Source organism: Artibeus jamaicensis, unplaced genomic scaffold (assembly GCF_021234435.1).
Source record: "Artibeus jamaicensis isolate MK-2021 breed Jamaican fruit bat unplaced genomic scaffold, CSHL_Jam_final contig_1410, whole genome shotgun sequence".
Taxonomy (NCBI): domain Eukaryota; kingdom Metazoa; phylum Chordata; class Mammalia; order Chiroptera; family Phyllostomidae; genus Artibeus; species Artibeus jamaicensis.
This window is the reverse complement of record NW_026521281.1, coordinates 980,478-1,007,494: the sequence shown is the minus strand read 5'-3', so window position 1 is coordinate 1,007,494 and position 27,017 is coordinate 980,478. Positions and strand designations below refer to the sequence as shown.

Below are 27,017 nucleotides of genomic sequence, written 5' to 3'. Positions count from 1 at the left end.
CTCAACTCCCACAAGTGTTTTCAATCGGTGCCTTTAGGCTTTATTTCCCGGTGCTGGGGCCCTGGGTTGCGTGTTCTGTCTCGCTGCCCATCTTCACCTGGCTTATCAACGCACAAATGTGTGGTGACCCCAGTCTGCTGGCCGCCCTGTGCGCCTCACTGGGTCTCCTCATTGCCTCCCTGGTTCCGGGGTGTACTAGCTGCTGCCTGTGCATCGCGGTCTGCCAACCGCCGCTGTTTCTTAATTTTGGTTGTGCCAGGAGGCACAGTGTGTTCACCTACACCTCCATCTTGGCCAGAAGTCCCAGAGTATTTTTCTTATGTTTAGTTTGTGTAGCATAATGACTAGGAGCACAGACCTTGTAGCTAGACTGCCTGGGTATAAATCATTGTTCTTCTACCTATTAATTATATAAACTTGGGCACGTTAATCCCTCTGCTTCAGTTTCCTCACCTGCAAGAGGAGGATAGTAATAATGCCTACACTACAAACTTTGTTGTGTTAAGTGTTTTAATATAAATACAGTGCGTAGTGCATTATATAGCACGTAGTAAATGCCAGCTACTATGACTTTGACCAAACTGTCTTGTGTTTCAAGTAGGTTGGACATTGATCATACCACTCATTTTTAAAGGGTGGCGTAGCATGGCATGCAGGGTCCTTCATGATCTGCCTACCATTCTCTGGCCTCATTTAGCCCATTATTCTTACCAGCATAATGAATGTTTTTCAGTTCAATTAACGTTGTTTTGGCACCTACTCCATGTCATATCCTGTGCTAAGTACTAAGAATGATGGAATTCATTCATTAAACATCAATAGGTTGCCGCTCACAAACCAGGGACCTGGCTCACAACCCAGGCATGTGCCCTGGCTGGGAATTGAAGCAGCAACTTCTATAGTTTGCTGGTTTGGAGGACAAAGCTCAGTCCACTAACCCACACCAGCCAGGGCTATTAATCTGTTTTTAGCAAGCCCTTCAGCTGATTCTGATACATGCTAAAGTTCGAAAACCACTGCACCTTGGTATAATTCATGTGCTAAGAATTTTGATGCAATCTCTTTGCACTTGTAGCCTATGACAGGTACGTGCAGAAATACTTGGATTTTGTGTGTGGAGAAAGGTCTTGAAACTTTTAGTATAAATTGGTCAAAATTAGTAAATATGACTACATGTGTGCTTGTGAAAGCATTACTGTTGGACTTAAGGTTCAACTTGAAGCAGAAACTTTATACAAGGACTTAAACTTAAAGCTATTTGTTGTATCACTCCTTAGAATTCACTTTTTTTTGCACAAAAATATTCAAAATGAAACATGTCAGGAACTAGTATTTAACATTGTGGTTTGCAGCAAGCATTTGAATACTTTGTGAATTACTATGATCATGTTATGGAAATAGGCCCCATTATGCCCTATTATATGGAGATTGATTGGCTTAGTTGCGTCATGGTACTAAAGATACTACAAATAATTACATATTTGGCATCCAAAAGAGCATTCAGCACACCAACAGTGACTGAAATAAAATATTTGACCTGTTCAGTTGACATTTCAACTCATCTACACACTTTAAATTAAAGTAGGATTGTTCAGCTATACCTTCACAAGTAAATGCATGGTTGTATTTGCTCGTTCCTAGCAAAATTATGCCTTTGGAAAATTCATTTGCCTAGAGATAAACCGGATCACTTTCCTTTGCTGATACCAGTTTCCAAGAAATTAAGTGAAGCCGGAGTTACATTCCCAAAATTATGGAGCTGTTCATCGAATTCCAGAAAGGGCTCTCTGACATGCTATTTTATGAAAGTGAACCAATATTGTTCACTTAGCCTTTCTTAATGTTCATGGTGTGAGAGCAACTACGATGGAGATACTGAACTACTGTAATATGGTACTGAAAATGAAGCATGATGTCACTGAAATGCCAGAATGCTACAAATATCCTGGGAGTAGTTATCCTAGATATAAAAAAAGACTACAAAGTGTCTATCTGTGTTTGGAAATGCCTACATTAATAAGCAGCTGCTGTCCTTTATGAAATAGGATAAAATTAATCATTCCCAGTAAAAAACAAGATTCAAGACTAAATACTTCACTGCATATTGTAACACAAAAATAAGACCTAACATTGATCTCTTGGACCTCTTGATATATAGGAAAGGCATCAAACAGCCCTGGCTGGTGTAGCTCAGTGGATTAATCACGGGCCTGCAAACCAAAGTCTTGCGGGTTCAATTCCCAGTCAGGACACATGTATGGGTTGCAAGCCAGGTCCCAATAGATGACACACAAGAGGCAACCACACATTGATGTTTCACTCCCCCTCTTTCTCCCTCCCTTCCTCTCTCTAAAAATAATTTTTTTTAAAAAAGAAAGGCATCAAACCTCCTGTTCTAAGTCAAAGGATAATAAATCACACACAAGTGTAATGATAAAATTTTCCTATGTTCTGACTTACGGTTTCAGTCGTGAACTTAAAATGTAATTGCCAAGATTGTGCATACAGTGATCCCTGACCTATGGCAGAGACCCCTGCGATAGGTGAAATCTCCGAAGTGGTGTTATATTTATTTTATTATATATATATATATATATATATATATTAAGGCTTTATAAACCCTTCCCACACAACTATAAACCTTTCCCACTCCCTTATTAAACTTTCCCACACTCTTATAAACACTCATAAACAGAAGTGGATAAGGAGAGATGCTGAATGTATGGGCACAGTGTGGGAGAGCAAATAGACCGATGCTACAGTCACTGAGCCAATCAGCACCCAGGATACAGAACACGTGCTGTGGTTGGTTGCCTTCCATCCCATCAGCCAATAGTGTGCCATGTACAGTCTCAAGGCATACTTGCACAAGCGGTAGTGTCATACCGCATTTCTATTGTATACAGTATGATACTCATTTGCTGATAAAATACATACTTATTTTATTTCGATTTAATCTTTTAATATATTTGAATTAACATTTTTATAGTTTTGTATTGTTTTAAGATTTTTAGGCAAAAATAATTAAAATCATAAATATTATATAAGTGCCTATATACTGCAAAATCCCGTGATAGAGCGAAAGCTCCACGATACAGATTTAGATACATTAAAAAAAACAAAACCGTGATACAGTGAAGTCGCAATAAGTGAACCACAATATAGCAAGGGACAACTGTATTTATATTGTTAAAACCCATAGTGTAGCTTAGTAAAAAACAACGGTTATATTACTGCGGTTGATTTTACTAACCTTCTTCACTTATGTTAGCTCCCCATCTCCCAGCAGGATTTGCAGCCCCTGGTTCAAGGATTCATAGAAACTTCTTGCTGTCATTTTCCTTTCTGTAGTTGCTGTCTGTCTTTCTGATATAACCCCAAAGCTCCCTTGGACCTTTGTATGCCTTTTATTCCAAGGGATACCTTTCATCGGCCCTTCCAAGTTTTCTATCCTAAAGGTTTGCTTTGGGCAGAAAAGTGCCTATTCTGGTACTACTTACCTCAAATGACTTCTGAAGACCTGCAGACAGTATTATGTACCACAATCTTCATCTCTGCAAAATACACAGGCTATGACTTACTTTGTAATCAGTTTCTCAGAGCCTGTGTGCCAGGTATTTTCTAAGTCTTATCATCAGGTAGGAATTAGCAAAATCTCCATTTTACAGATGAAGAACCTAAATGACTTGCCTGACCACTTCAATTTGAGCATAGGTCCACTGAAGTCAAAGTTTCAGCTGTAATTGCTGATTATAAAAGTTATTCTCAGAATAGAGCCTCTAGCCCATAGATGAGCCACAGCAGATTAAAAGATATGTTTTTCCTTTTGTTCTCACATGTGACAGGCATTTTCACCTACAGAAATGGGCTGGCATCTGGCAGCCTAAGAGTAATTACAGGTATGAAAATTAGGTATTTACAAATTAAAATTAGCACCTTAATGTCCTTTACTGAACATTGGATCCAGCTTGACTGGTATTTAATGGCAAAGATACTACCATGCATATATAATGTAGATAACTGAAATTCCTACAGGAAGGAAACTTTGTTAGTATTGCCTTGAGTTGGCTATAATTTTCAATTTCCGCTATTTTTCCTTTTTAATTCTACATTATTCCCTAGATTTGTCAATTGTCATTTAGTCTCTGAATGGTTCTTGAACTCCACAGAATGTAATAATATAAGTTTGCATCAACAGTGGTCTTGGTCTGATTTTTCAGTTTAAACCTAAGTCATATAGGCCTTGCAGTTGAAAATTAAAACATCCATATTTCTATGGTTAAAGCAGAGTTATAAATAATCTACCCCTTCCCTTTTCTTAAAAGGTAATGCTTCTTTGTCATCTCCGATTTCTTTTTGTTTTGGAACTGAGAACAAGCAGAGAAGGTGAGCCACGGGCCCTGCATGAGTCAGGCACCAGTTTGATGTATTTAACACAGTAGATGGGAGTGAGGCTAGTATCCAAACAATTTGAAACAAGACATAGGAAGTCAAGTATTGCAGAGGTCAGAAAGCAGTAGTGCCTCTGGATAAAGCTTTTTCTATCTATGGTCCAGGCTGAGTTCTAGAGACTGAACCTAACATGCTTACAATTTAGTTACTCTTTATGGCCGTGTGCTTATTGTATTAATTTATGAATTGGTCTGAAGTTAGTGTACGCTGGGTTTTCTAGTTGCTTTTATTTGAAAAACAACATACTTGACGGATAGAGTGCTATTTCATTAAAGATTTTGTTTATTTACTTTTAGAGAGGGGGGAAGGTAGGGAGAAAGAGAGGGAGAGAAAGATCAGTGTGTGGTTGCCTCTTGCGCACCCCTACTGGGGACCTGGCCTGCAACCCAGGCATGTGCACTGACTAGGAATTGAATCAGTGCCCTTTTGGTTCACAGGCCAGTGCTCAATTCTCTGAGCTACACCAGCCAGGACCGTTTTGTTATTCGTTTTTTAAATAAGTGTGTTAGCCCTGGCTGGTGTGTGAGAAACCACCACACATAGATGTTTCTCTCGTTCTCTTCCTTCCTTCCTCACTCTCGAAAAGTCAATACAATCTCTTAAAAATAAATAAATGTGTGTGGTTGTTAAAGCATTACTTCATTAAAATGAGCTAAGTGAATGATAAATTTGCACTATGTTTAATCTAAAATCCTGCCAAAATCAACTTAGTACTTTCCTGCAAGCATTGTGCTATTCTGCTGCTCTTTAAAGATAATTATTTTTTTTGTTTCCACCCATCCCTCCTCCCCTTTGGCAATCATCAGCTTGTTCTCTATATCTGTGGGTCTGTTTCTGTTTTGTTTTGTTTTTAGATTTCACATACAAGTGAAATCATACGGTATTTGCCTCTCTCTGTCTCACTTGTTTCACTTAGCATAACCTCCAGGTCTGTTCATGTTGTTGCAAATGGCCTGCTTACATTTTTTATTGCTTAGTAATATTCCATTGTATGTATCTGTGTATATGTGTGTGTATATATCACATCTTCTTTATCCATTCATTTATCAGTAGACACCTACATTGCTTCCATGTCTTCGTTATTGTAAATAATACTGCAGTATACATGGGTTCCATGTGTCTTTTTGAATTAGTGTTTCTGTTTGCTTTGGATAAATGCTCAGAAGTGGTATTGCTGGACCACATGGCAGTTCTATTTTTAACTTTTTGAGGAATGTCCATACCGTTTACATAGTGGCTAAAACAATTTACAATTCCACAAACTGTGTACAGAGGTTCCCTTTTCTCCATTGCCAGTTTTCATTTGTTGATTATTTTATTTTCAGTTATAGTTGACATACAATATTATATTAGCTTCAGGTATATGACACAGTGATTACACATTTATATGAATGTCTAAGCCCTGGCTGGTGTAGCTCAGTGGATTGAGCGCAGGCCTGCAAACCAGACAACTGTGGTTCGATTCCCAGTCAGGACACATACCAGGGTTGCAGGCCAGTTCCCTGCAGGCCAGTTCCCAGCAGGGGACGCACAAAAGGCAACCATACATTGATGTTTTTCTCTCTCTCTCTCCTTCCCTTCCCCTCTAAAGATAAATAAATTTAAATAAATAAATAAATGTCTATATAAACTTATGCAATCATATCCACGATAAATCTTGTACCCATTGCCTTTTTAATAGTTTTTAATTTTCAATTATAGTTGACATATAGTATTATATTAGTTTCAGGTATAGAACCCAGTGATTAGACCTTTATAGAACTTACAAAGTGATCACCCCAATAAATCTAGTACCCATCTAGCACAATACATAGTTATTACAATATTATTGACTATATTCCTTATACTGTATCCCATGACTATTCTGTAACAACCAGTTTGTACTTCTTAATCCCTTCACCTTTTCCCCCATCCCATCAACCCCCCTCCCACCTGTCAGATGTCAAAATGGTCTCTGTATGAATCTTTTCTTGTCTGCTTGTTCATTTATTTTGTTTTTAGATTCATATTTTCAGTGAAATCATAAGGCATTTGTCTTTATCTTATTTCATTCAGCACAGTAACCTCTAGGTCCATCCATGTCGTTGCAGATGTTCAGATTTCATTCATTTTTTTTATGGCTGAGTCATAACATATTTCATGCTGTACATGCACCACCTCTTTATTATTTTATCCATTGATGGACACTTAGGTTGCTTCCATGTCTTGCCTATTGTAAAGAATTTAGTGAAGCCCTGGCTGGTATAGCACGAGCCTGTGAACCAAAGGATCACGGTTCCATTCCCAGTCAGGGCACATGCCTGGGTTGCAGGCCAGGTCCTAGCTGGGGACCCATGAGAGGCAACCATACATTGATATTTCTCTCCTCTCCTTCTCTCCTTCCCTTCCCCTCTAAAGATAAATAATATTTAAAAAAAAGAATTTAGTGAATATAGGGTTGTTGTTGTTGTTTATAAATAGCAAAAAATGGAAATTCCGGGTCCTTTGTTTTCTCTTGATATAGCCTTTCTAAAGACTGTTTTGGACTTCTGGTAAAGATGGAGGCATAGGTAAACATGATGTGCCTGCTTACACAACCACATCACAATTTACAACTTGACTACAAAACACTTATCACCCAGAATCATCAGAAAATTGAGCAGTATGTAAGGCTTATAACAAAGGAATTAAAGAAGTCACATTCAGATGGGTAGGAGGGACAGAGAGGCGTGGAGAGGTACAGAGATATGTAATGGGCGGTCCCATACCTGCATATGGTGGATGAAAATTGGGAGGAATACCTTGGGAGTGAGGGATTCCAGCCCACAGTTCCGATGCCAGGAATATAAGTCCCCATTACTTCTGGCTATAAAAACCAGTTGAGGTTGGGGTAATGGAAGAAACTATGGGATTCTTAGAACTCTCCTCTTTATTTTATATTTATTTTTTATTTTAATTTTAAATGTATTTTATTGACTATGCTATTATAGTTGTCCCATTTTTCCCCCATTATTCCCCGACATCTTGTACCCCTCTCCCAACATCATTCCTCTGCCTTAGTCCAAGTCCATGGGTCATATATATAAGTTCTTTGGCTTCTCCATTTCCCATACTATTCTTAACCTCCCTCTGTCTATTTTGTACCTACCATTTATACTTCTTATTCCCTGTAACTTTTCCACCATCCTCCTCCTACCCCCTCCCCACTGATAACCCTCCATGTGACCTCTATTTCTGTGAATCTGTTTCTATTATAGTTATTTACTTAAGTTCTTTTTTGTTTTCCTTTTCTTTTAGGTTCAGGATTTTTTATTATGATTGTTGATAATTGTGAGTTTGTTGTCATTTTACTGTTCATGTTTTTGACCATCTTCTTTAACTTTTAAGAATATATTTTATTAATCATACTATTGCAGTTGTCCCATTCCCTCCCCTTTATTCCCCTTCACACCTCCTCCCACCCGCATTCCACCACTTTAGTTCATATTCATGGGATATATATATATATATATATATATATATATATATATATATATATATATATATAGCTTCTGCATTTTATATACTATTCTTAACCTCCCCCTGTGTATCTTCTACCTACCATTTATGCTATTTATTCTCTGTACTTTTCCCTCTCTCTCCCTATCCACGCCCTTGCTGATAGCCCTCCCTGTGGTCTCCATTTCTGTGATTCTGTTACTGTTCCACTTGTTTGCTTAGTTTGTTTTTGTTTTCCTTTTCGGTTCAGTTGTTAATAACTGTGAGTTTGCTGTCCTTCCACTGTTCATATTTTTTATCTTCTTTTTCTTAGGTAAGTCCCTTTAACATTTCATATAATAAGCTTTTGGTAATGATGAACTCCTTGAATTTGACCTTATCTGAGAAGCACTTTATCTGCCCTTCCATTCTAAATGAAAGCGTCACTGGATAGAGCAATCTTGAATGTAGGTCTTTGGATTTCATGACTTGGAATGCTTCTTTCCAGACCCTTCTTGCCTGTAAGGTTTCTTTTGAGAAATCAGCTGATAGTCTTATGAGCACTCCTTTGTACGTAACTGCCTCTTTTTCTCGTTGCTTTTAAGATTCCCTCGTCTTTCATATTGGCTAATGTAATTATGATGTGCCTTGGTGTGATCCTCCTTGGGTCCACCTTCTCTGGGACTCTCTGAGCTTCCGGGACTTCCTAGAAGTCTATTTCCTTTCCCAGATTGGGAAAGTTCTCTATTATTTTTCAAGTAGGTTTTCAATTTCTTGCACTTCCTCTTGTCTCTCTGGTACTCCTATGATTCGGACGTTGGAATGTTTACAGTTCTCCTGGAGGTTCCTAAGCCTCTCCTCATTTTTTAAAAATATATTTTATTGAATATGCCGTTACTGTTGTCCCATTCCCCCCCTTCATTCCCTTTTTATACCCCCTGCCCCACCATTCCCCCCCTTTAGTTTCTGTACATGTGTCACAAGTTCTTTAGATTCTAAATTTCCCATACTATTCTTGTCCTCCCCCTATTTTCTACTTACTACCTATGCTACTTATTCTCTGTACCATTTCCCCTCTCTCCTCCTCCCACTCTCCTGTTGCTAACCCTCCATGTGATCTCCATTTCTATGGTTCTGCTCCTGATCTAGCTGTCCTCTTAGTTTGCTTTTGTTCTAGGTGTGGTTCTTAATAACTATGAGTTTGCTGTCTTTTTACTGTTTATATTGTTCATATTTTTTTTCTTAGATAAGTCTCTTTAACATTTCATATAATAAGGGCTTGGTGATGATGAACTCCTTGAATGTGACCTTATCTGAGAAGCACTTTATCTGCCCTTCCATTCTAAATGAAACCTTTGCTGCACAGAGCAATCTTGGATGTAGGTCTTTGGATTTCATGACTTGGAATACTTCTTTCCAGCCCCTTCTTGCCTGTAAGGTCTCTTTTGAGAAATCAGCTGACAGTCTGATGGGGGAACTCCTTTGTAGGTAACTCTCCTTTCCTCTTGATGCTTTTAAGATTCTCTCCTTCGTTTTAATCTTGGGTAATGTAGTTATGATGTGCTTTGGTGTGTTCTTTCTTGGGTCCACCTTCTTTGGGACTCTCTGAGCTTCCTGAATTTCCTGGAAGTCTATTGCCTTTTCCAGATTGTGGAAGTTCTCCTTTACTATTTGTTCAAATAAGTTTTCCACTTGTTGCTGTTCCTCCTCCCCTTCTGGTACCCCTATAATTCAGATGTTGGAGCGTTGAAAGATGTCCTGGAGGTTCTTAAGCCTCTCCTCATTTTTTTGAATTCTAGTTTCTTCTTATTTTCTGTTTGGTCCTTTTTTTATTCCTTCTGGTCCACTCCCTTGATTTGAGTCCCAGTTTCCTTTCCATAGCTATTGGTTTCCTGTGCATTTCCCTTGATTTCAATTAGTGTAGCCTTCATTTGTTCCTCTAATTTGTGACTAAAATCAACCAGTTCTGTGAGTATCCTGATCACCAGTGTTTTGAACTGTGCTTCTGATAGGTTGTCTATCTCTTGGTTGCTTAGAAGTATTGGCTCTGAGGCTTTGAGCTATTCTTCTTAAGCCATAATATTTTGGTCTGTTTGCTCCTGTTACCTATGAGGGGTGGAGCCTTAGGTGTTCATCAGGGCAGGAAGACCCAGTTACTGGGTTGTATTGCTGTATGTGGGTGTGGGGTCAGAGTGGGGCAATGGCATTTGTTCTGCTGTCTCTCAGATTTGGGTTCCGTCTGTTGCTTCCTGCAAGCAAACCGGGACCCTCTGGTACCGGCTCCCAGGTGCGTGGCAGGGCCTGTGCACCCTCCAGGACCCTGTGGGTCTCTCCAACAAACTCTCTGTGAGCCTGGGAGCTTCTCCTGGCACCTTGACCCTGAAAGTTTTTCCAGTTGGTGCTTTTAAGCTTTAATTCCTGGTGCTGGGGCCCTAGGTTGTGCTATGTGTCTCACTGCTCACTCCTTTGTCTGGTTTATCTGAGTGTGAATGTGTGACTGCGGTCAGCCATTCGTCTTGCTCCCCCACTGGGTCTGCCTGTTGCCACCTGTGGTCTGGCCACCTTTTCTTGCACGACTCCGCTCTGCCTGCCGCTGACTCCCCCTCTTACTGGTCTGTTTGAATGGTTCATTGTTGTCGGACTTCCGTACAGTTCAATTTCCTGTGTTTTGGTTGTGTTTTTATTACTAAACTTTTGTTGTCTTTAAACTTGGCTGTGCGAGGAGGCACACTGTTTCCACCTACGCCTCCATCCTCCTTTCCTCATTTTTTTGAATTCTTGTTTCTTCATTCTGTTCTCCTTGAGTGTTCTTTTCTTCCTTCTGGTCCACGCTGTTGATTTGAGCCCTGGTTTCCTTCGCATCACTGTTGGTTCCCTGTGCATTTTCCTTCATTTTATTAAGCATAGCCTTCATTTTTTCATCTAATTTGTGACCATACTCATCCAATTCTGTGAGCATCCTGATTACCAGTGTTTTGAACTGTCCATATCATGTTGGCTATCTCTTAATCGCTTAGTTGTATTTTTTCTTGAGTTTTGATCTGTTCTTTCATTTGGGCCTTTTTTTTTTTTGTCTCAGTACACCTGTTATGTAGTAAGGGGCCAAGCCTTAGGTGTTCAGCAGGGCGGGGTAACCCACATCACTGTTTTGTGATGCTGTTTGGGGGGGGCGGCATTCTGAGAGGGAATGATGGCACTTGTCGAACTCTCTGCCAGTTTTGAGTCACTTCCCCTGTTACAATCAAATTAGGCCCTTCTGGTGCTTATTCCTGGGTGGGTGGGTTTGTGTACATTCTAGAACCCTGTAGGTCTCTCCAACAAACTGTCCTACGAGGCTGAGAGATTCTCCTGCTGCTTCCTCAACCCACACAGTTGTTTTCAGTCAGAGGTTTGAGGGTTTATTTCCCCGCGCTAGAACCCTGGGTTGTACGGTCTGTCTTGCTCCCTAGTTGTTCCTCCCTGTTTATCTGCACATGAATGTGGGACTGCCCAGTCTGCAATCCGCCACCTTGCTGGGTGCATCAGGTGCTACCTTGGCACGAGTCCTCTGTGCCAAACTGCCCATCTCTGCTCCTCCTACCGATATGGATGAATGTTTCTTCTTTAATACCTTGGTTGTTGGAGTTCCACACAGTTCGATTTTCTGTCAGTTCTGGTTGGTTTTTGTTTTTAAATTTGTTTTCTTTCTTTTGGTTGTACAAGGAGGCACAATGTATCTACCAATGCTTCCATCTTGGCTGGAAGTCTTCTTTTTCTTACATAAATAGCTTTAATGTTCCATGTAATAATGGCTTGGTGATAATGAACTTTAATTTGACCTTATCTGGGAAGGACTTTATCTGACTTTTTATTCTAAATGATAGTTTTGCTGGATAGAGCAATCTTGGATGTAGGTCATTGCCTTTTATGACTTCAAATACTTTCTAGCCCCTTCTTTCCTGCAAGTTTTATTTTGAGAAATCAGCTGATGGTATTGTTGGGAACTCCTTTGTAGGTAATTATCTCCTTTTCTCTTGTTGCTTTTAAGATTCTCTCCTTATTTTTAATCTTGGCCAATGTAATTATGGTGTGCCTTGGTGTGTGCTTCCATGAGTCCCACTTGTTTAGGACTCTCTGAGTTTTCTGGACTTCCTGGAAGTCTACTTCCTTTGCCAGATTGAGAAGTTCTCCTTCATAATTTTTTTCAAGTAAGTTTTCAATTTCTTGCTCTTCCTTTTCTCCTTCTGGCACCCCTATGATTCGGATATTGGAACATTTAAAGTTTTCCTGGAGGATCCTGAGCTTTTCCTCATTTTTTTTTTTGAATTCTTGTTTCTTCATTCTGTTGTGGTTGAATGTTCCTTTCTTCCTTCTGCTCCAAATCATTGATTTGAATCCTGGTTTTCTTCTCATCACTTTAGGTTCCCTGTATATTTTCCTTTATTTCACTTTTCATAGCCTTCACTTTTTCTTCTGCTTTGTGACCATACTGATCCAATGCTGTGAGTATCCTAATTACCAGTGTTTTGAACTCTGCATCTGATAGGTTTGCTATCTGTTCATTGCTTAGTTGTGTTTTTTCTGGGGCTTTCAGCTCTTCTTTCATTTGGGCCATATTTTTTTTCAGCACACCTGTTACATAGTAAGGGGTGGAGCCTTAGGTATTTGCCATGTTGGGGCAATTCATGTCACTGCGTTGTGACACTATGTTGGGGAGGGGTCAGCAAGGGACAGTGTCTCTTGCTTAGCTGTCTGCCAGCTTTCAGTCATTTCCCCCGTTACCCACAAGCAAATTGGGCCCTTCTGTTGGTGATTCCTAGGTAGATGGGTTTGTGTATGTTCTAGGAGCCTGTGGATCTCTCTCCAACAAGCTCTCCTGTGAGGCTGAGAATTTCTCCTGCTGCCACTTCAACCCCCACAGGTTTTTTGCAGTCAGAGGTTTTGAGGCTTTATTTTCCTGCACTGGAACGCTGGGTTGCATGGTGTGTCTCTGTCTCCAGTTTGTTTTTCCTTTCAGTTTATGTGCACACAAATGTGGGACCACCCACTCTGCCAACCACAACCTTGCAGGGTTCCCAAACCACTGGCTTGCTGTGTGTCCTTTCCACCCGGCTGCCTGTTTCTGCCCCTCGTACCAGTCTGGATGATTATTTCTTCTTTAATTCCATGGCTGTCAGACTTCCATAGTTCAATATTCTCATAGTTCTGGTTATTTTTTGGAGAGGGGAGAATTGGGGGAAACTACAGGGAATAAGAAGCATAAATAGTAGGTACAGAATAGCCATGGGGACATTAAGAATAGTATAGGAAATGGGCCCTGGCTGGCATAGCTCAGTGGATTGAGCGCAGGCCTGTGAACCACATGATCGCAGTTCGATTCCCAGTCAGGGCACATGCCTGGGTTGCAGGCTAGTTCCCAGCTGGGGACTCACAAGAGGCAACCACACATTGATATTTCTCTCCCTCCTTCCTTCCCTTCCCCTCTAAAGATAAATAAATAAAATCTTTTTTTTAAAGATTCTCTTTTTGTTTAACCTTTGGTATTTTAATTTTGATGTGTCTTGGTATAGGTCTCTTTGTGTTAATCTTCTTTGGGACTCTGTACTTCTTGGGTTTCTGTATCTGTTTTCATCATCAAGTCTTGTTCTCATTTAGCTGAATCTGTTTGGACACCATCTATTTTTTAATTTTGCTCTTCTGATTGGGTGTTTTCTACCATCTTGTCTTTCAAATTGGTGTTGTGATTCTCTGCTTCATCTAATCCACTGTTGATTCCATCTAGTATATTTTTCATTTCAATTATTGTATGCATTTCTGACTTGTCCATTTTTATGTTTTCTATCTCCATTTTTATATTTCCTATATCTTTGTTGAAGTTTTCTCTGAGTTCATTTGTTCTTCTCCTAAGTTTCTTGAGCATTCTTATAACCAGTATTTTCAAATGTGCATCTAGTAGATTGTTCTCCTCCATTTCGTTTAGTTTATCTTCTGGAATTTTGATCTGTTTTTTCATCTGGGCCACATTTCTTTGTCTCCTCATTTTGGCTGACTCCCTGTGTTTGTTTCTATGTATTAGGTAGAGCTGCTATGACTCCCTGTCTTGGTAGAGTGACCTAATATAATAGATGTGTTCTAGGGCCCAGTGGCACAACATCCCTGGTCACCTGAGTTGGGTACTCCAGGTGCACCCACTTTGTCGGCTGTGCACACCTTCCTGTTGAGGTTGAGCCTTGATTGTTCCTGGCACATCATTGGGAGGTATTTACCCCGAGGCCAAGGGACTGTGAAGACTAGCCATGACAATAGCAGAGGAGCCTACTCTGCAGGGGCCAACCCCACAGAGCAAGACTCGCTTAAGTGGGTTTCTGGTGCTTGATGAGTTCCTCCTTGAGGGTGGCACTGATATAGGTTGTTGCATGGTGCTCCAGTGTGGTCTGTAGCTGACCGCTTGGTGTGTTGGCTCTGGGGCCTTCCAAGAGGCACAGGCCAAGATCAGCTATGACCAGTGCCCTGCTCTGGACCATCCTCTACAAAGCAATGTTAAGATGGCTATTAACTTGTGCTTGGGTTGGAAGTGTATGGAAGAGGCCAAGCTGTGAACTGATGCTAGCTGGCACTAGTGTCACGCCTGGGACCACATATCAAAAGGCAGGTGTCACACCTAGGCCTGATGTTGCTGCTTCGAGATATTTTAGGAAATTTTGTAGCATGAGCCAAGACATGCTGTTTGTATGGAAAAGTCACTGGAAACAGCTTGGGTGGAACTACAAGTTGAGTGGGATGGGGTCTCAAAGAAATACCAGATCAGTCCTAACAGTGTGAGCCAGGTTGATGGAGACTAAGATATGGGGCTTGGCTGCCTGTCAGCTCCATTGGGGGAATGCTCAACAAGGGAACAAATGCTTCTGCCAGTACCTCTGCCTGAGAGAAATCTGCCTCTCTAACCATTGCCCTGATGCCAGACAATTCAGTTCCTCTCTATATGTCCATGGCCCTTTTGAGCTGCTGCACCAGTGCTGGATCTCATAGCAAGTGAGTCTGAATATGACTGTGTGTGGGCCCTTTAAGTGGAACTCCTGGGACTCCAGTAGCTATCCGTCTCACTCAGTTGCAACCCATGCTGGTTTTCACAGCCAGAAGTTATGGGGACTTCTCAGCAGTAGAACACTGGGCTGAGGGTTCAGGTGTGGGCCTGGGACCCCTTGCTCCTCAGGGAGACCTCTGCAGCCAAGATATCCCTCCCGATTTTAAACCACCACGTATGGGTATGTGACTAGCCCATTCAGCATCTATTCTCCTTCTACCAGTCTCAGTGTGGCTTCTTCTGTATATTCCTAGTTACAGAACTTCTGTTCAGCTAGATTTTGGGTGGTTCTGAATGATGGTTGTTCTGTAGTTTATTTGTAATTTTTTGTGTTTTCCCACAGCTTTTTTTTATTGAAAACTTTTATGTTGATATATCTGTATGCTTATGCCATTGTGAGCAGCAACATAGACTGCATTTGCCCTGCTCCCTGTTACCCTGGTGAATCAGAGCCAAGGCTATCACCAGGATTAACCCTCCCTTGTTAAAGATAAAAAATACACAATAAATACTCAGATTCATTACAGTTAATGATACAAAATATGCAAGAACAAATTGTTAAATTTTTTAAAGTCTAATTTCTGTGAACTCCCTCACTACAACCAAGATATTTGAGTAAACGAACATGTGAGTGATACTGAGACCTTCTTGCTACTACAGAATAGAACAGTGGTAAACTTTCCCCCTCTTTACTTTGTTTGCACTGCCCTGATTAAAATTAAAATTAGATAATTTGCACCTCAACAATTCAGGATACTGATGCTTTATTGAACCATATAAGCTGCTATGAAAACACAGCCAAGTCATCACAAGTTGGGAGACTCAGTGGGAGGGGCTCTGTGGGATAGGTTTGACCCCTCTGGGGATCCTGGACTGGTGCTGATGCTGAGGCAGGTACAGTTGTGGGAGGGTGCAAGTACCACATTACCTTATACTGCCGTCTTCACCATTTTTTGGTGATAGCCATCTGGTAAGGATGAAGTGATACCTCACTGCGGCTTTAATTTACACCTCTCTGATGATTACTGATGTTGAGCATCTTTCACATGTCTCTTGGCCATCTGTATGTCTTCTTTGGACAAATGCCTATTCAGATGCTCTGACCAATTTTTAATTGGATTTTTTTTAGTAAGTTGTATGATTGCCTTATATATTTTGAATATTAGCTCCTTATCAGATATATCATTTGTGAATATCTTCCTCCATTCAGTAGATTATCTCTTCATTTTGTTGAAGATTTCCTTCACTGTGTAAAACCTTTTAGTTTGATGTAGTCTTCTTTTATTTTGTTTCCCTTGCTGGAGGATATATGTCCAAAAAGATTTCTGAGACTGATGTCAGGGAGTTTACTGCCTATGTTTTTTTCTAGTTTTATGATTTTTACATAAAAACATATTCTTACATTTAAGTCTTTGGTCAATTTTGAATTTTTTTTTTGTATATGGTGTGAGAAAGTGGACCAGTCCTGGCTGGTGTGGAATGAGCATCAGCCCGCAAGCCAATTGGTGGCCAGTTCAATTCCCAGTCAGGGCACATGCCTGTGTTGTGGGCCAGGTTCCCAGTAGGGGATGCACAAGAGTCAACCACATATTGATGTTTCTCTCCTTCTCCCTCCCTCCCTTCCCCTCTGCCTAAAAATAAATAAATAAAATCTAAATAAATTAATTAATAAAATCTTTAAAAAAGAGAGAGTGGTCCAGTTTTATTTTTCAGTGCTTTCCCTCTAATATCAGAAATAAGACATGAGTCTATGGCCATACCACCCTGAACATACCAGATTGCATCTGATTTCAGAAGCTAAATAGGGTTGGGCCTGGTTAGTACTTCAATGGGAGAAATAAGACTGGGATGACCACTATCACCACTTATATTCAACATAATATTGGAAGTTCTAGCCACAGAAATCAAACAAGAAAAAGGATAAAAGGCATTTAAATCAGAAAAGAAGTAAAATTCTGTTTGCAGATGACATGATAAAAAACCCTAACGACTCCACAAAAAAAACTATTACAATAATTAATGAAGGTAGCAAAGTTGCCACATATAAAATCAATATACATAAATCTGTTGCATTTCTATACACCAGTAGCAACCAGAAGAAATCAAGAAAACGACCCCATATACAATTGCATTAATAGCATTAAATACCTAGGAATAAATTTAACCAAAAAGCTGGAATACCTGTACTCTGAAAACTCTAATACACTGAAGAAGAAAATTGAAGGGGGTACAAATAAATCAAAGGATACACCATGGTTATGGATTATTTAGATTAATATTGTTAAAAATATCCTTACTACCTAAAGCAATAGCCAGATTTGTGGCAATCCCTATTAAAACACCAATGGTATCCTCAAAACTAAAATAAGTACTTCTAAAATTTATATGGAAGCACAAAAGTACCTGGATAGCCAAAGAAATGTTGAGAAAGAACAATGTGGGGACGTATCGTGCTCCCTGATTTCAAGGCATACTATAAAGTTACAATAATAAAAACAGCATGGTGCTGGCTGTTTTATTATTGTAGCTCTATAGTAGGAACAGAATAGGGAACCCAGAAATAAGTTGCTTATAAGGCCATTTAATTTACAACAAAGAAGCAAGGATATACAGTGGGGTAGATAGTCCCTTCAATAAGTGGTATTGGGTAAACTGGACAGATACATGCAAAAAAGAACATTTTGCAATCAGACCTGAGTTCAAGTTCTGCGTGGCCAACTATGTGATTTGCAGCAAGATGTTTACTTATTCTGCTACCCAAAAAACAGTAGTGAGGACAGGGCTAATGATACCTATGTCACAGGATTAGAGTAATAAATATGTTTTGAATTGCTTAGCTCAGTGCCAGTTGTGAAATACTAATCACTAGAATGTCAGTTCCGTGAGGATAGGAATTTGGAGCTCTTGTTCACTGCTGTATCCCCACACCTAGTTCAGTGCCTGACATATAGTAGTTCCTGGCTGAGTAAATACTGGTTGAAAGTCAAAATGGTTCATTGGTTTTCTATGTAAGTGTTCAATGCACCAGAGATACAGCAGTAAACAAAACACGAAGAAATCCCAGCCTTCTTGGAGCTTACATTTTAGTGATAAATACTTCTAGTTGTGTTTAATAGCAAATACTCGTCAATAAAATATTTCTGAAAGAGCCAAAATATAAAATAGGTAAAATGGTGAGTGTGAGCCCAGATTGAAGAGAAAGTAGGAGCATCTGTCTAGGTGGTTATTTGGTCCAGCTTCCACTTACCCAAATCCTGGTTTTGGAAGCAAAATTTAAAAGCCACTGGTTTAGCCCGGTCTACTGTGGCTCAGTGGATTGAGTGCCAGCCTGTAAACTAAAGGCTCGTCTTTTCGACTCCCAGTCAGGGAACATGCCTGGGTTATGGGCCAGGTTCCCAGTAGGGGGTAAACAAGAAGCAGCCACACATTGCTGCTTTTCTCCCTCTCTTTTTCCCTCCCTTCCCCACTCTCTAGAAATAATAAATAAAATATTTTTAAAAAAGATATCAAAGTTCAGGCCAAGATGGAGGTGTAGGTAGAAATGCTTCTCTTCCTTACACAACCAAAAGAAAGATAACAACCAATCTAAGAACAATAAACAACCAGAGGATCCAGAATATCAAACTGCATGGAACTCTGACTCTGACAACCAAGAAGTTAAAGAAACATTCACCCAAACTGGGATGCAGGGTGGAGATGGGGGACAGGCATCCAAACAGAGAGGATGTGCTGCAGGGCAGAGAGCTGCATGGGTGAGGTAGGCCTGGCTGAATGGGAAGCTAAAGACTGAAAGCTAGCCTTAAACTACTGTGGGGGTTACCACGGCAGGAGGAACTTGAGTCTCATATAAGAGAGTTGTTAGAAAGTGGAGGTAGAGTGGAGCAAGCAAGTGGCATTGTCCCCTCTCTGACCCCTCCTACACAAACTGGGCCACAACACAGCAAAGAGGGTTGCCCCACCCTGGCGAATACCTAAGGCTTCACCCCCTTACAACATAACAGGTGTGCTAAGACAAAGAAATGTGTCCCAAATAAAAGAACAGATCAAAACTCCAGGAAAAGAACTATGCGACAAGGAGATAGCCAACCTATCTGATGCAGAGTTCAAAACACTGGTAATCAGGATGCTCACAGAACTAATTGAGCTCAGTCACAAAATGAAGGCTACCCAAAGTGAAATAAAGCAGAATATACAGGGACCCAACACTGAAGGGAAGGAAACCAGGACTCATAACAATTTGGACCAAAAGGAAGAAATAAACATCCAAGTGGAACTGAATGAAGAAATAAGAGTTAAAAAAGTGAGAGACTTAGGAATTTTGGGGACAACTTTAAATGCTCTAACATCAGAATCATAGGCGTGCCAGAAAGAGAAGAACAAGAGCAGGGAGTTGAAAACTTACATGAGCAAAAAATGAATGAAAACTTCCTCAATCTGGTGAAGGAAATAGACTTCCAGGAAGCCCAGAGAGGTCCAAAAAAGGAACATACCAAGACGCATCATAATTACATTATCCAAGATTGAAGATAAGGAGAGAATCTTAAAAGCAGCAAGAGAAAAGGAGACAGTTACCTACAAAAGAGCGCCTGTAAGACTATGAGATGATTTTTAAAAGAAACCTTACAGGCAAGAAGGGGCTGGAAAGAAGTATTCCAAGTCATGAAAGGCAAGGACCTACACCCAAGATTGCTCTATCTAGCAAAGCTCTCATTTAGAATGGAAGGGCAGAGAAAGTGCTTCCCAGATAAGGTCAAGTTAAAGGAGTTCATCATCACCAAGCCCTTATTATATGAAATGTTGAAGGGACATCTAAGAAATAGAAGAAGATCAAAAACTAGAAACAGTGAAATGACAACAAACTCACAATTATCAACAACTGAACAGGAAAAAACAAAAACTAAGCAAACAACTAGAACAGGAAGAGATTCACATAAATGGAGATCACTTGGAGCGTTATAAGCAGGGAAAGGGAGGGAAGAATGGGGGGAATGATACAGGGAATATGTAGCATAAACATTAGGTACAAAATAGACGGGGAGGTTAAGAATAGTACAGGAAATAGAGAAGCCAAAGAACTTACATGTACAACCCATGGACATGAACTAGGGGGCAGGGAATGTGGGTAGGAGAAGCTATTCAGGGTAGAAGGGCATAAAGGGGGGGACAAATGTGACAACTTTAATAGCATAACCAATAAAATAGATTAAAAACAGCTGAGACTCTTGAACTGTCTAAAGGTTTTAATTGCTGACTCAATTTTAGTCTAGTGAATATGAATTGAGGGCCAGAATGCAGACAGCTCAGAATGCCATGGGTACAAAGAGGAAAGACATCTAACCAGTCAGTGGGGTATGTTTTCTAGAAGAAGTGACACCCATTTCTAAAATTCAGAGGGAAAATAGCTCCTTAAGAGACCTAAATTTTAGGACTTGTAAATTTTATTTTAGGGGAGGGAGGGAGAGAGAGAGGTAGAGAAACATCAATGTATGGTTGCCTGTGGGGCACCCCAATCTGGGGACTCAGCCCACAACCCAGGCAGGCGCCCTGGCTGAGAATTAAACTGGTGACCCTTTGGCTTGTAGGCTGATGCTCCTTCCACTGAGCCGCACCAGCCAGGGCTCCCTGAGAGAAAAATAATGTCTCATTTCCAATCACAAATAGTCTAAAGCAGTGGCTTTTAAAAAAATTTTAGATAATATCTTTATTTTATTTAAAGTATATTTTGATTGTACTATTACAGTTTTCCCAATTTTTTCCTCCCTTTCATCCCCCCTCCAACCTGCACCTCCCAACCCTCCAGCATTCCCCGCCTTAGTTCATGTCCATGGGTTGTACATATAAGTGGTTTGGCTTCTCTGTTTCCTATATAATCTTAACCACTCCCTGTTTTATGCCTACCAATTATGCCTCTTATTCCCTATACCTTTCCCCTGAATCCTTCCCCTCTCCCTCCCTACTGAAAAACCTCCATGTGATCTCCCTTTCTCTAGTTTTGTTCCTGTTCTGGTTATTTGCTTCTTTTTGTTGTTGTTGTTTTTTAAGTTAAGTTATAGATAGTTGTGAGTTTCTTGTCAGTTCACTGTTCATTGTTTTTGATCTTCTATTTCTTAGATAAGCCCCTTTAACATTTCATATAATAAGGGCTTGGTGATGATGAACCTCTTTAACTTGACCTTATCTGGGAAGCACTTTATCTGCCCTTCCATTCTAAATGAGAGCTTTGCTGGATAGAACAGTCTTGGATGTAGGTCCTTGCCTTTCATGACTCAGAATACTTCTTTCCAGCCCCTTCTTGCCTGTAAGGTCTCTTTTGAGAAATCAGCTGACAGTCTGATGGGAACTCCTTTGTAGGTAACTGTCTCCTTTTCTCTTGCTGCTTCTAAGATTCCTTATCTTTAATCTTGGGTAATGTAATTATGATGTGCCTTGGTGTGTGCTTCCTTGGGTCCCACTTCTTTGGTTCTCTCTGAGCTTCCTGGACTTCCTGGAAGTCTATTTCCTTTGCCAGATTGGAGGAGTTCTCCTTCATTATTTGTTCAGGTAAGTTTTCAATTTCTTACTCTTGCTCTTCCCCATCTGGTATCCCTGTGCTTCAGAGATTGTCCCAGAGGTTCCTAAGCCTCTCCTCATTTTTCTGAATTCACGTTTTTTTTTCATTCTGCTCTGGTTGAATGTTCCTTTCTTCCTTCTCCTCCAAATTGTTGATTTGAGTCCTGGTTTCCTGCCCATCACTGTTGATTCCCTGTACATTTTCCTTTACTTTTCATAGCCTTCAGTTTTTCTTCTTTTTGCGACCATACTCATCCAATTCTGTGAGCATCCTGATTACCAGTGTTTTGAACTCTGCATCTGATAGGTTAGCTATCTGTTCATCACTTAGTTGTATTTTTTCTGGGGCTTTGATCTGTTCTTTCGTTTGGTCCATATGTTTGTCTCAGCACACCTGTTACATAGTAAGGGGCAGAGCCTTAGCTATGGAGAGGGCAATTCACCTTGCTGAGCTGCGGTGCTGCATGCAGAGGAGAATCCAAGAGAGTGAACAGTGCCACTTGTTGAGCTCTTTTCTGGCTTTCAGTCACTTTCCCTGCTACCCACAAGCAAATTGTGACCTGGCGCTGAGTCCCAAGTGGGTGGGTTTGTGTACATTCTAGAAACCTATGGGTCTCTCCAATGAACTCTCCTGTGATAGTGGGAGTTTCTCCCACTGTCTCAAGACTCACAGGTTTTTTGCAATCAGAGGTTTTGAGGCTTAATTTCCCTACACTGGAACCCTGGCTTGCATGGTCTGTCTCACTCCCAAATTTTTCCTCCGGGTCTATCCGCATGTAAATGTGGGGCTGCCCTTTCCACAAGTCTTCACCCTACCTGCCCTTCAGCCGCTGCCTTGCCGCCTGTCCTCTCTGCCCATCTCCTCTGCTCCTACCACTCTGCATGAATGTTTCTTTAAATCCTTGCTTGTCAGATTTCCATACAGTTCAATTTTCTGTCAGTTCTGGTTGTTGTTTTTTTAATTGAATTATTTGTTGTCCTTCTCGTGGTTGCGTGAGGAGGCAGAGTGTATCTAACTACGCCTCCATCTTGGCCAGAATCAAATCTTTCTTTAAAGCTCAAATATAGTTCTTTTCTGCTTAGTTGGTTTGGGTATGTTGTTTAATTTCACAGAAATCATTTTAGTCTCCTGGAAAATTGCAAGGTTGCCAATGAAACTCCATCATTTGGGTAGGGACTAGAAATCATTCTGCATATGTGGTTGCAGTCATCACAGACTCCATAGTAAATTCAGCCAGGGTTCTCAGCTATTCTAAGTCATGTGGCTTGAAGGCTTTTTCTTTGCCCTGGTCAGGATTTAATTGTCATCAGCCTATCTGAGGTGAAGCACAGGTTTGTATATTTTGAAAATGCTCTCCAGGTCATTGTGATTTACACTCCTAGTGTTGTAAGAACCACCATAGTAGTTAAAAATCACTAGTCCTGCCCTGGCTGGTGTAGCTCAGTGGATTGAGCTCGGGCCTGCGAACCACACGATCGCGGTTCGATTCCTAGCCAGGGCACATGCCTGGGTTGCAGGCCGGTACCCTGCAGGCCGGTTCCCAGCAGGGGATGAACGAAAGGCAACCATACATTGATGTTTCTCTCCCTCTCTCCTTCCCTTCCCCTCTAAAGATAAATAAATAAAATTAAAAAAAAAACAGTATTTGGCAAAAAAAAATCACTAGTCCTTTGCTTTCTTGGATTGAAGTCACTTGGATGGTGGCCTAATCAACTTTATACCAGATAAAAGTAATGTGTTGTAGTCAAAAGAGCATGGCCCTTGGTTTCAGTCCGACCCAGGTTTCTCTTAGTTCTGTGGCCTTGAGCATGACACCTCACTTCCCTAAGCCTCAGTTTCCTCATCTGTAAAATGGGGCTTATAAATCTTACATAGTTAGGTTATGATGATGGGGGAGAGTAAATCACACTTAGTATTATTCAAGGTACAAGGTAGAAGGATGCTGAGTCAGTGACTTGTAGGAGCGATGCACTGGAAGAAATTATCACCAGGGGGCAGCATAAAACTATCACACTGATCCATGTGTAGTTAATCATACCTCTAGGCTTAAATATGTTGCAGTGCAAGTAAGATTTCTGGTTCCTTTGCCTGGACATTAAATACAGGCCTAGCTTTGTTATCTGCTTACCACTATCTCACCTCTTGTATGACTTAATATGTGACATGACTATACTGTAACTAGACTTTCTTTCTGTAACTTAGCAAAACCTTAATGCATTGAAACTCCTGCCGGACACCAGAAACTACCATTCCTTTACAACTTAAATGCGGAAATAAGTCAGTTGCTTTCAAGAAAATTATTGAGGTCCATAGCCTCTAGAGCCAAAATCCAGGCTTAGCTTCTTCTAGCCACGTGACCTTAAGGATAGTAATGTAAAGTGGGTATAATAATAATAATAATAGTTATGACCTCATAAGATTGTTTTGAGTATTAAATGCATTATTGTATCTTAAGGTACTTGGAACATTGCTTAGCACATAGTACATGTTCAGTATCTGTTATCCATTATTATTCATATTACTGTGCCAGGTCTTATGTGGGAGCCAGGAATACAGAGATAAATAAAGTGTCTTGGATCAGCCCTGACTGGTATATCTCAGTGGATCGAGCACGGGCTGCAAACCAAAGGGTCACCAGTTGGATTACCAGTCAGGGCACATGCCTGGGTTGCAGGCCAGGTCCCCAGTGGGAGAGTGTGAGAGGCAACTACACATTGATGTTTCTCTTGCTCTCTTTCTTTCTCCCTTCCTTCTCTCTAAAAAATAAATAAATAAATTTAAAAGTCTCTGCGATCATCAAGGAAGTGAGTGTGGTAGAACCAGTGTGCAGAAAATTTCAGTATGCTCTAAGTGCAGCTATAAAGGCATTTCAGGGGAAGGACACTTAATGGTCTGCCTCTATTACATAAAGTATAGTGCTGTGCTGGAGGAAGCCTGGTATAATGGCAAGTGTGCATGCTGGTGTCAGATCAGCTTTGGTTTGAATCCTGTTTCCACTCACTGTATAACTGGGGCAGCCAACTTCTTGCAGCATTAGTTTTCCCATTTCTAAAGATGGGATGAAGGTTCTGACCTCCTAAATGTTGGAAGTGCCATTACATGGCAGGACTGCCATCTAACATGTTCCTAAGAAAGAAAGCAAGGGTTTTTTCAAAGAAAGTTAGAAGAGCCCTGGTTGGTGAACCTCAGTGGACTGAGTGCCGGCATGTGAACCAAAGGGTTGCCATTCGATTCCCAGTCAGGGCACATGCCTGGGTTGCAGGCCAGGTCCCCAGTCGGGGGCATGTTCGGGGCAACCACGCATTGATGTTTCTCTCCCTCTCTTTCTTCCTCCCTTCCCCTGTGTCTAAAAATAAATAAATAAAGTCTTTCTAAAAAGTTAGATGAAGTTAGGCTCAGATTCTAGCTGTGTGTTGCTTAACCTTTCTGTGTCTATTTTCACGTATTAAGTTTTTTCATCCATATCTACCTTGCCCATGGTTGTTCTGACAATGAGTTGATTTATGTCAAGTATATGGGGCATGTAGAGGTGCTAAGCAATAAATAATAGCTTCATTATCTTTACAACAAAGGTTTCTTCTGTTATTCTTTAAAGTAAAAACTTACATACTATGTTAATTTCAGTGTTCTTTTAAAGAGTCTGTCTCATGAAAGAAGTCAAAAAGACTAGGCACTTGAACAGACACATAGATAATTCTACCTGTGTTTACAAGAGAGGCTTTTTAAAAAGGCTATTTTATTCAGTCTCATATAATCTGAAGTTTTAACAAACTATAAAGTTCAGTTTCTAAGCTTCCTGACTTCTAACCAAATATAGGTCAGCTCTGTTACATGACCTATTCTTCTCTTCTTCCCTCCTAGGTCTTTCAGAGCCTCGAAGACCACCATTTGGAAGTGGTGGCTTTTTTCAGGGAAAATGGCTTCCATGGCCTTCTTGCCCATGACTCCGAGTATGCTCTCTACAATATTCCATTTTACTACAGTTCCCATGCTCTGAAGCTGAGCTGGAATGGGAAGAACCTCACCACCAACCAGTTCCTGATACAGGAGGTGGCCAAGCAGCTGGGCCTGAAGCGGGTGAATTTTCCCATATTTGCTGCGCTGCTAGGTAGGTAGTCCGCAGAACAGACTCCAGTGATGAACTTTCCCTTTCCAGAGTTAAGAGATGAAGAACAGAGCCATTTAGCCTGTCATTATTTGTTCTGAAAGTCCTCATGCCAAATACTGTGCATCTGGGTTTCTTATTAGAAACTTGGCATGTTTGTCTTACAGGGTATTCCAGAACATTATTTTAATTCTTGTGAATTCTTTTTTCATATTCCATAACTATTTTATTCATACTACTGTCTTAGGCCAAATGTTTTACTAGCCCTAGAATGCTTTGGTTGCCCACTCAGAGCATTTCCCCAGTGTCTAAACTTAGATCAAGAACACACCTCGCTGTGTGTTCCTTTTTTGTTTGTGTTATACTAACATTTTATAATGAAAATTTCCTAACATACAGCAAATGTGAAAGAATTTTATAGCGGAAATCCTGTATCTATCTCCTGTTTTCTGCCATTAACATTTTATTATACTTGCTTTATCATTTATCTATTGTAGCCGTCTGTCCATGTATCTTTTAAAGACATATTTCAAAGGAAATGGCAGAGAGTTGATTATGTTTTGAGTTGGTTTTCCAAGTATTGACAGCATGAAGGTTATTATCTTGTCTTGGGTGTGAACTCTTAGTTATAATGCCAAAGTAGTTGAGCTTGGATAATTGAATGAAGTCAACACAAGTTTTGGAGTTACGCCTTGGGTGAATCCCTGAAGTTGTAACTCCCTGGTTTCAGTCTCCTTCTCTGTGAAAGGGAATACTACCTTATGATGTTATTGATAAGATCAAATGAAAGGAGATCTATAAAATGCCCAGCATTTATTAGGCAGGCAGTAATTGGTGGTTGCTATTAGAAAAGACAGGATGAGTAGGTAATAGAAAATGGCACGGGCTTTGGAGTCGGTCCTTAGCTCCTTTTCCTGGTGTGGGCACTTATTAAAAATATCACCTTAGTCTGTCACCAAACTTGTCCAAACCTCAGTTTATTTATCCGTAAAATGGGGAAAATAATACTACCATATGTGGTTATTATGAAGATACATATAATGCATATGACACATAGTAGGGAATCAACACATAGCTACTGTAGTCATTATATTAAGAATATCGACCTGTGTAGACTATTGATCATTTTTCTCTCCCAGAAGCCCTTTCATGCTTGGAGGTTGTACAAACACATTTATATGGTCAATAAATGATAAATGTACTTTATAGGTAACCACATTCTCCCAGATGAGGACCTGGCTGCTTTTCACTGGAGCCTCTTGGGACCAGAACATCCCCTTGCATCACTTAAGGTAATGTACCCCATTTCTTTTGTTTTATTTTTAAGATTTTACTTATTTTCAGAGAGAGTGGGAGGGAGGAAGAGAGGGAAAGAAACATGTATGTGAGAG

The 27,017-nt window shown here is 40.4% G+C and overlaps 1 protein-coding gene across 4 annotated transcripts in view; it reads left to right on the top strand.

The window, feature by feature from the left end:
• The window catches only part of FAM120C (family with sequence similarity 120C), a 108,354-nt gene that overhangs the window by 13,247 nt on the left and 68,090 nt on the right, over positions 1 to 27,017 (top strand). For all 4 annotated transcript variants that reach the window (XM_037153663.2, XM_037153662.2, XM_037153665.2 and 1 more), the window contains exons 2-3: positions 25,383 to 25,629; positions 26,836 to 26,918. In XM_037153663.2, coding sequence (XP_037009558.2) covers positions 25,383 to 25,629; positions 26,836 to 26,918 — 330 coding nt within the window. The remainder of the gene's footprint in view (positions 1 to 25,382; positions 25,630 to 26,835; positions 26,919 to 27,017) is intronic.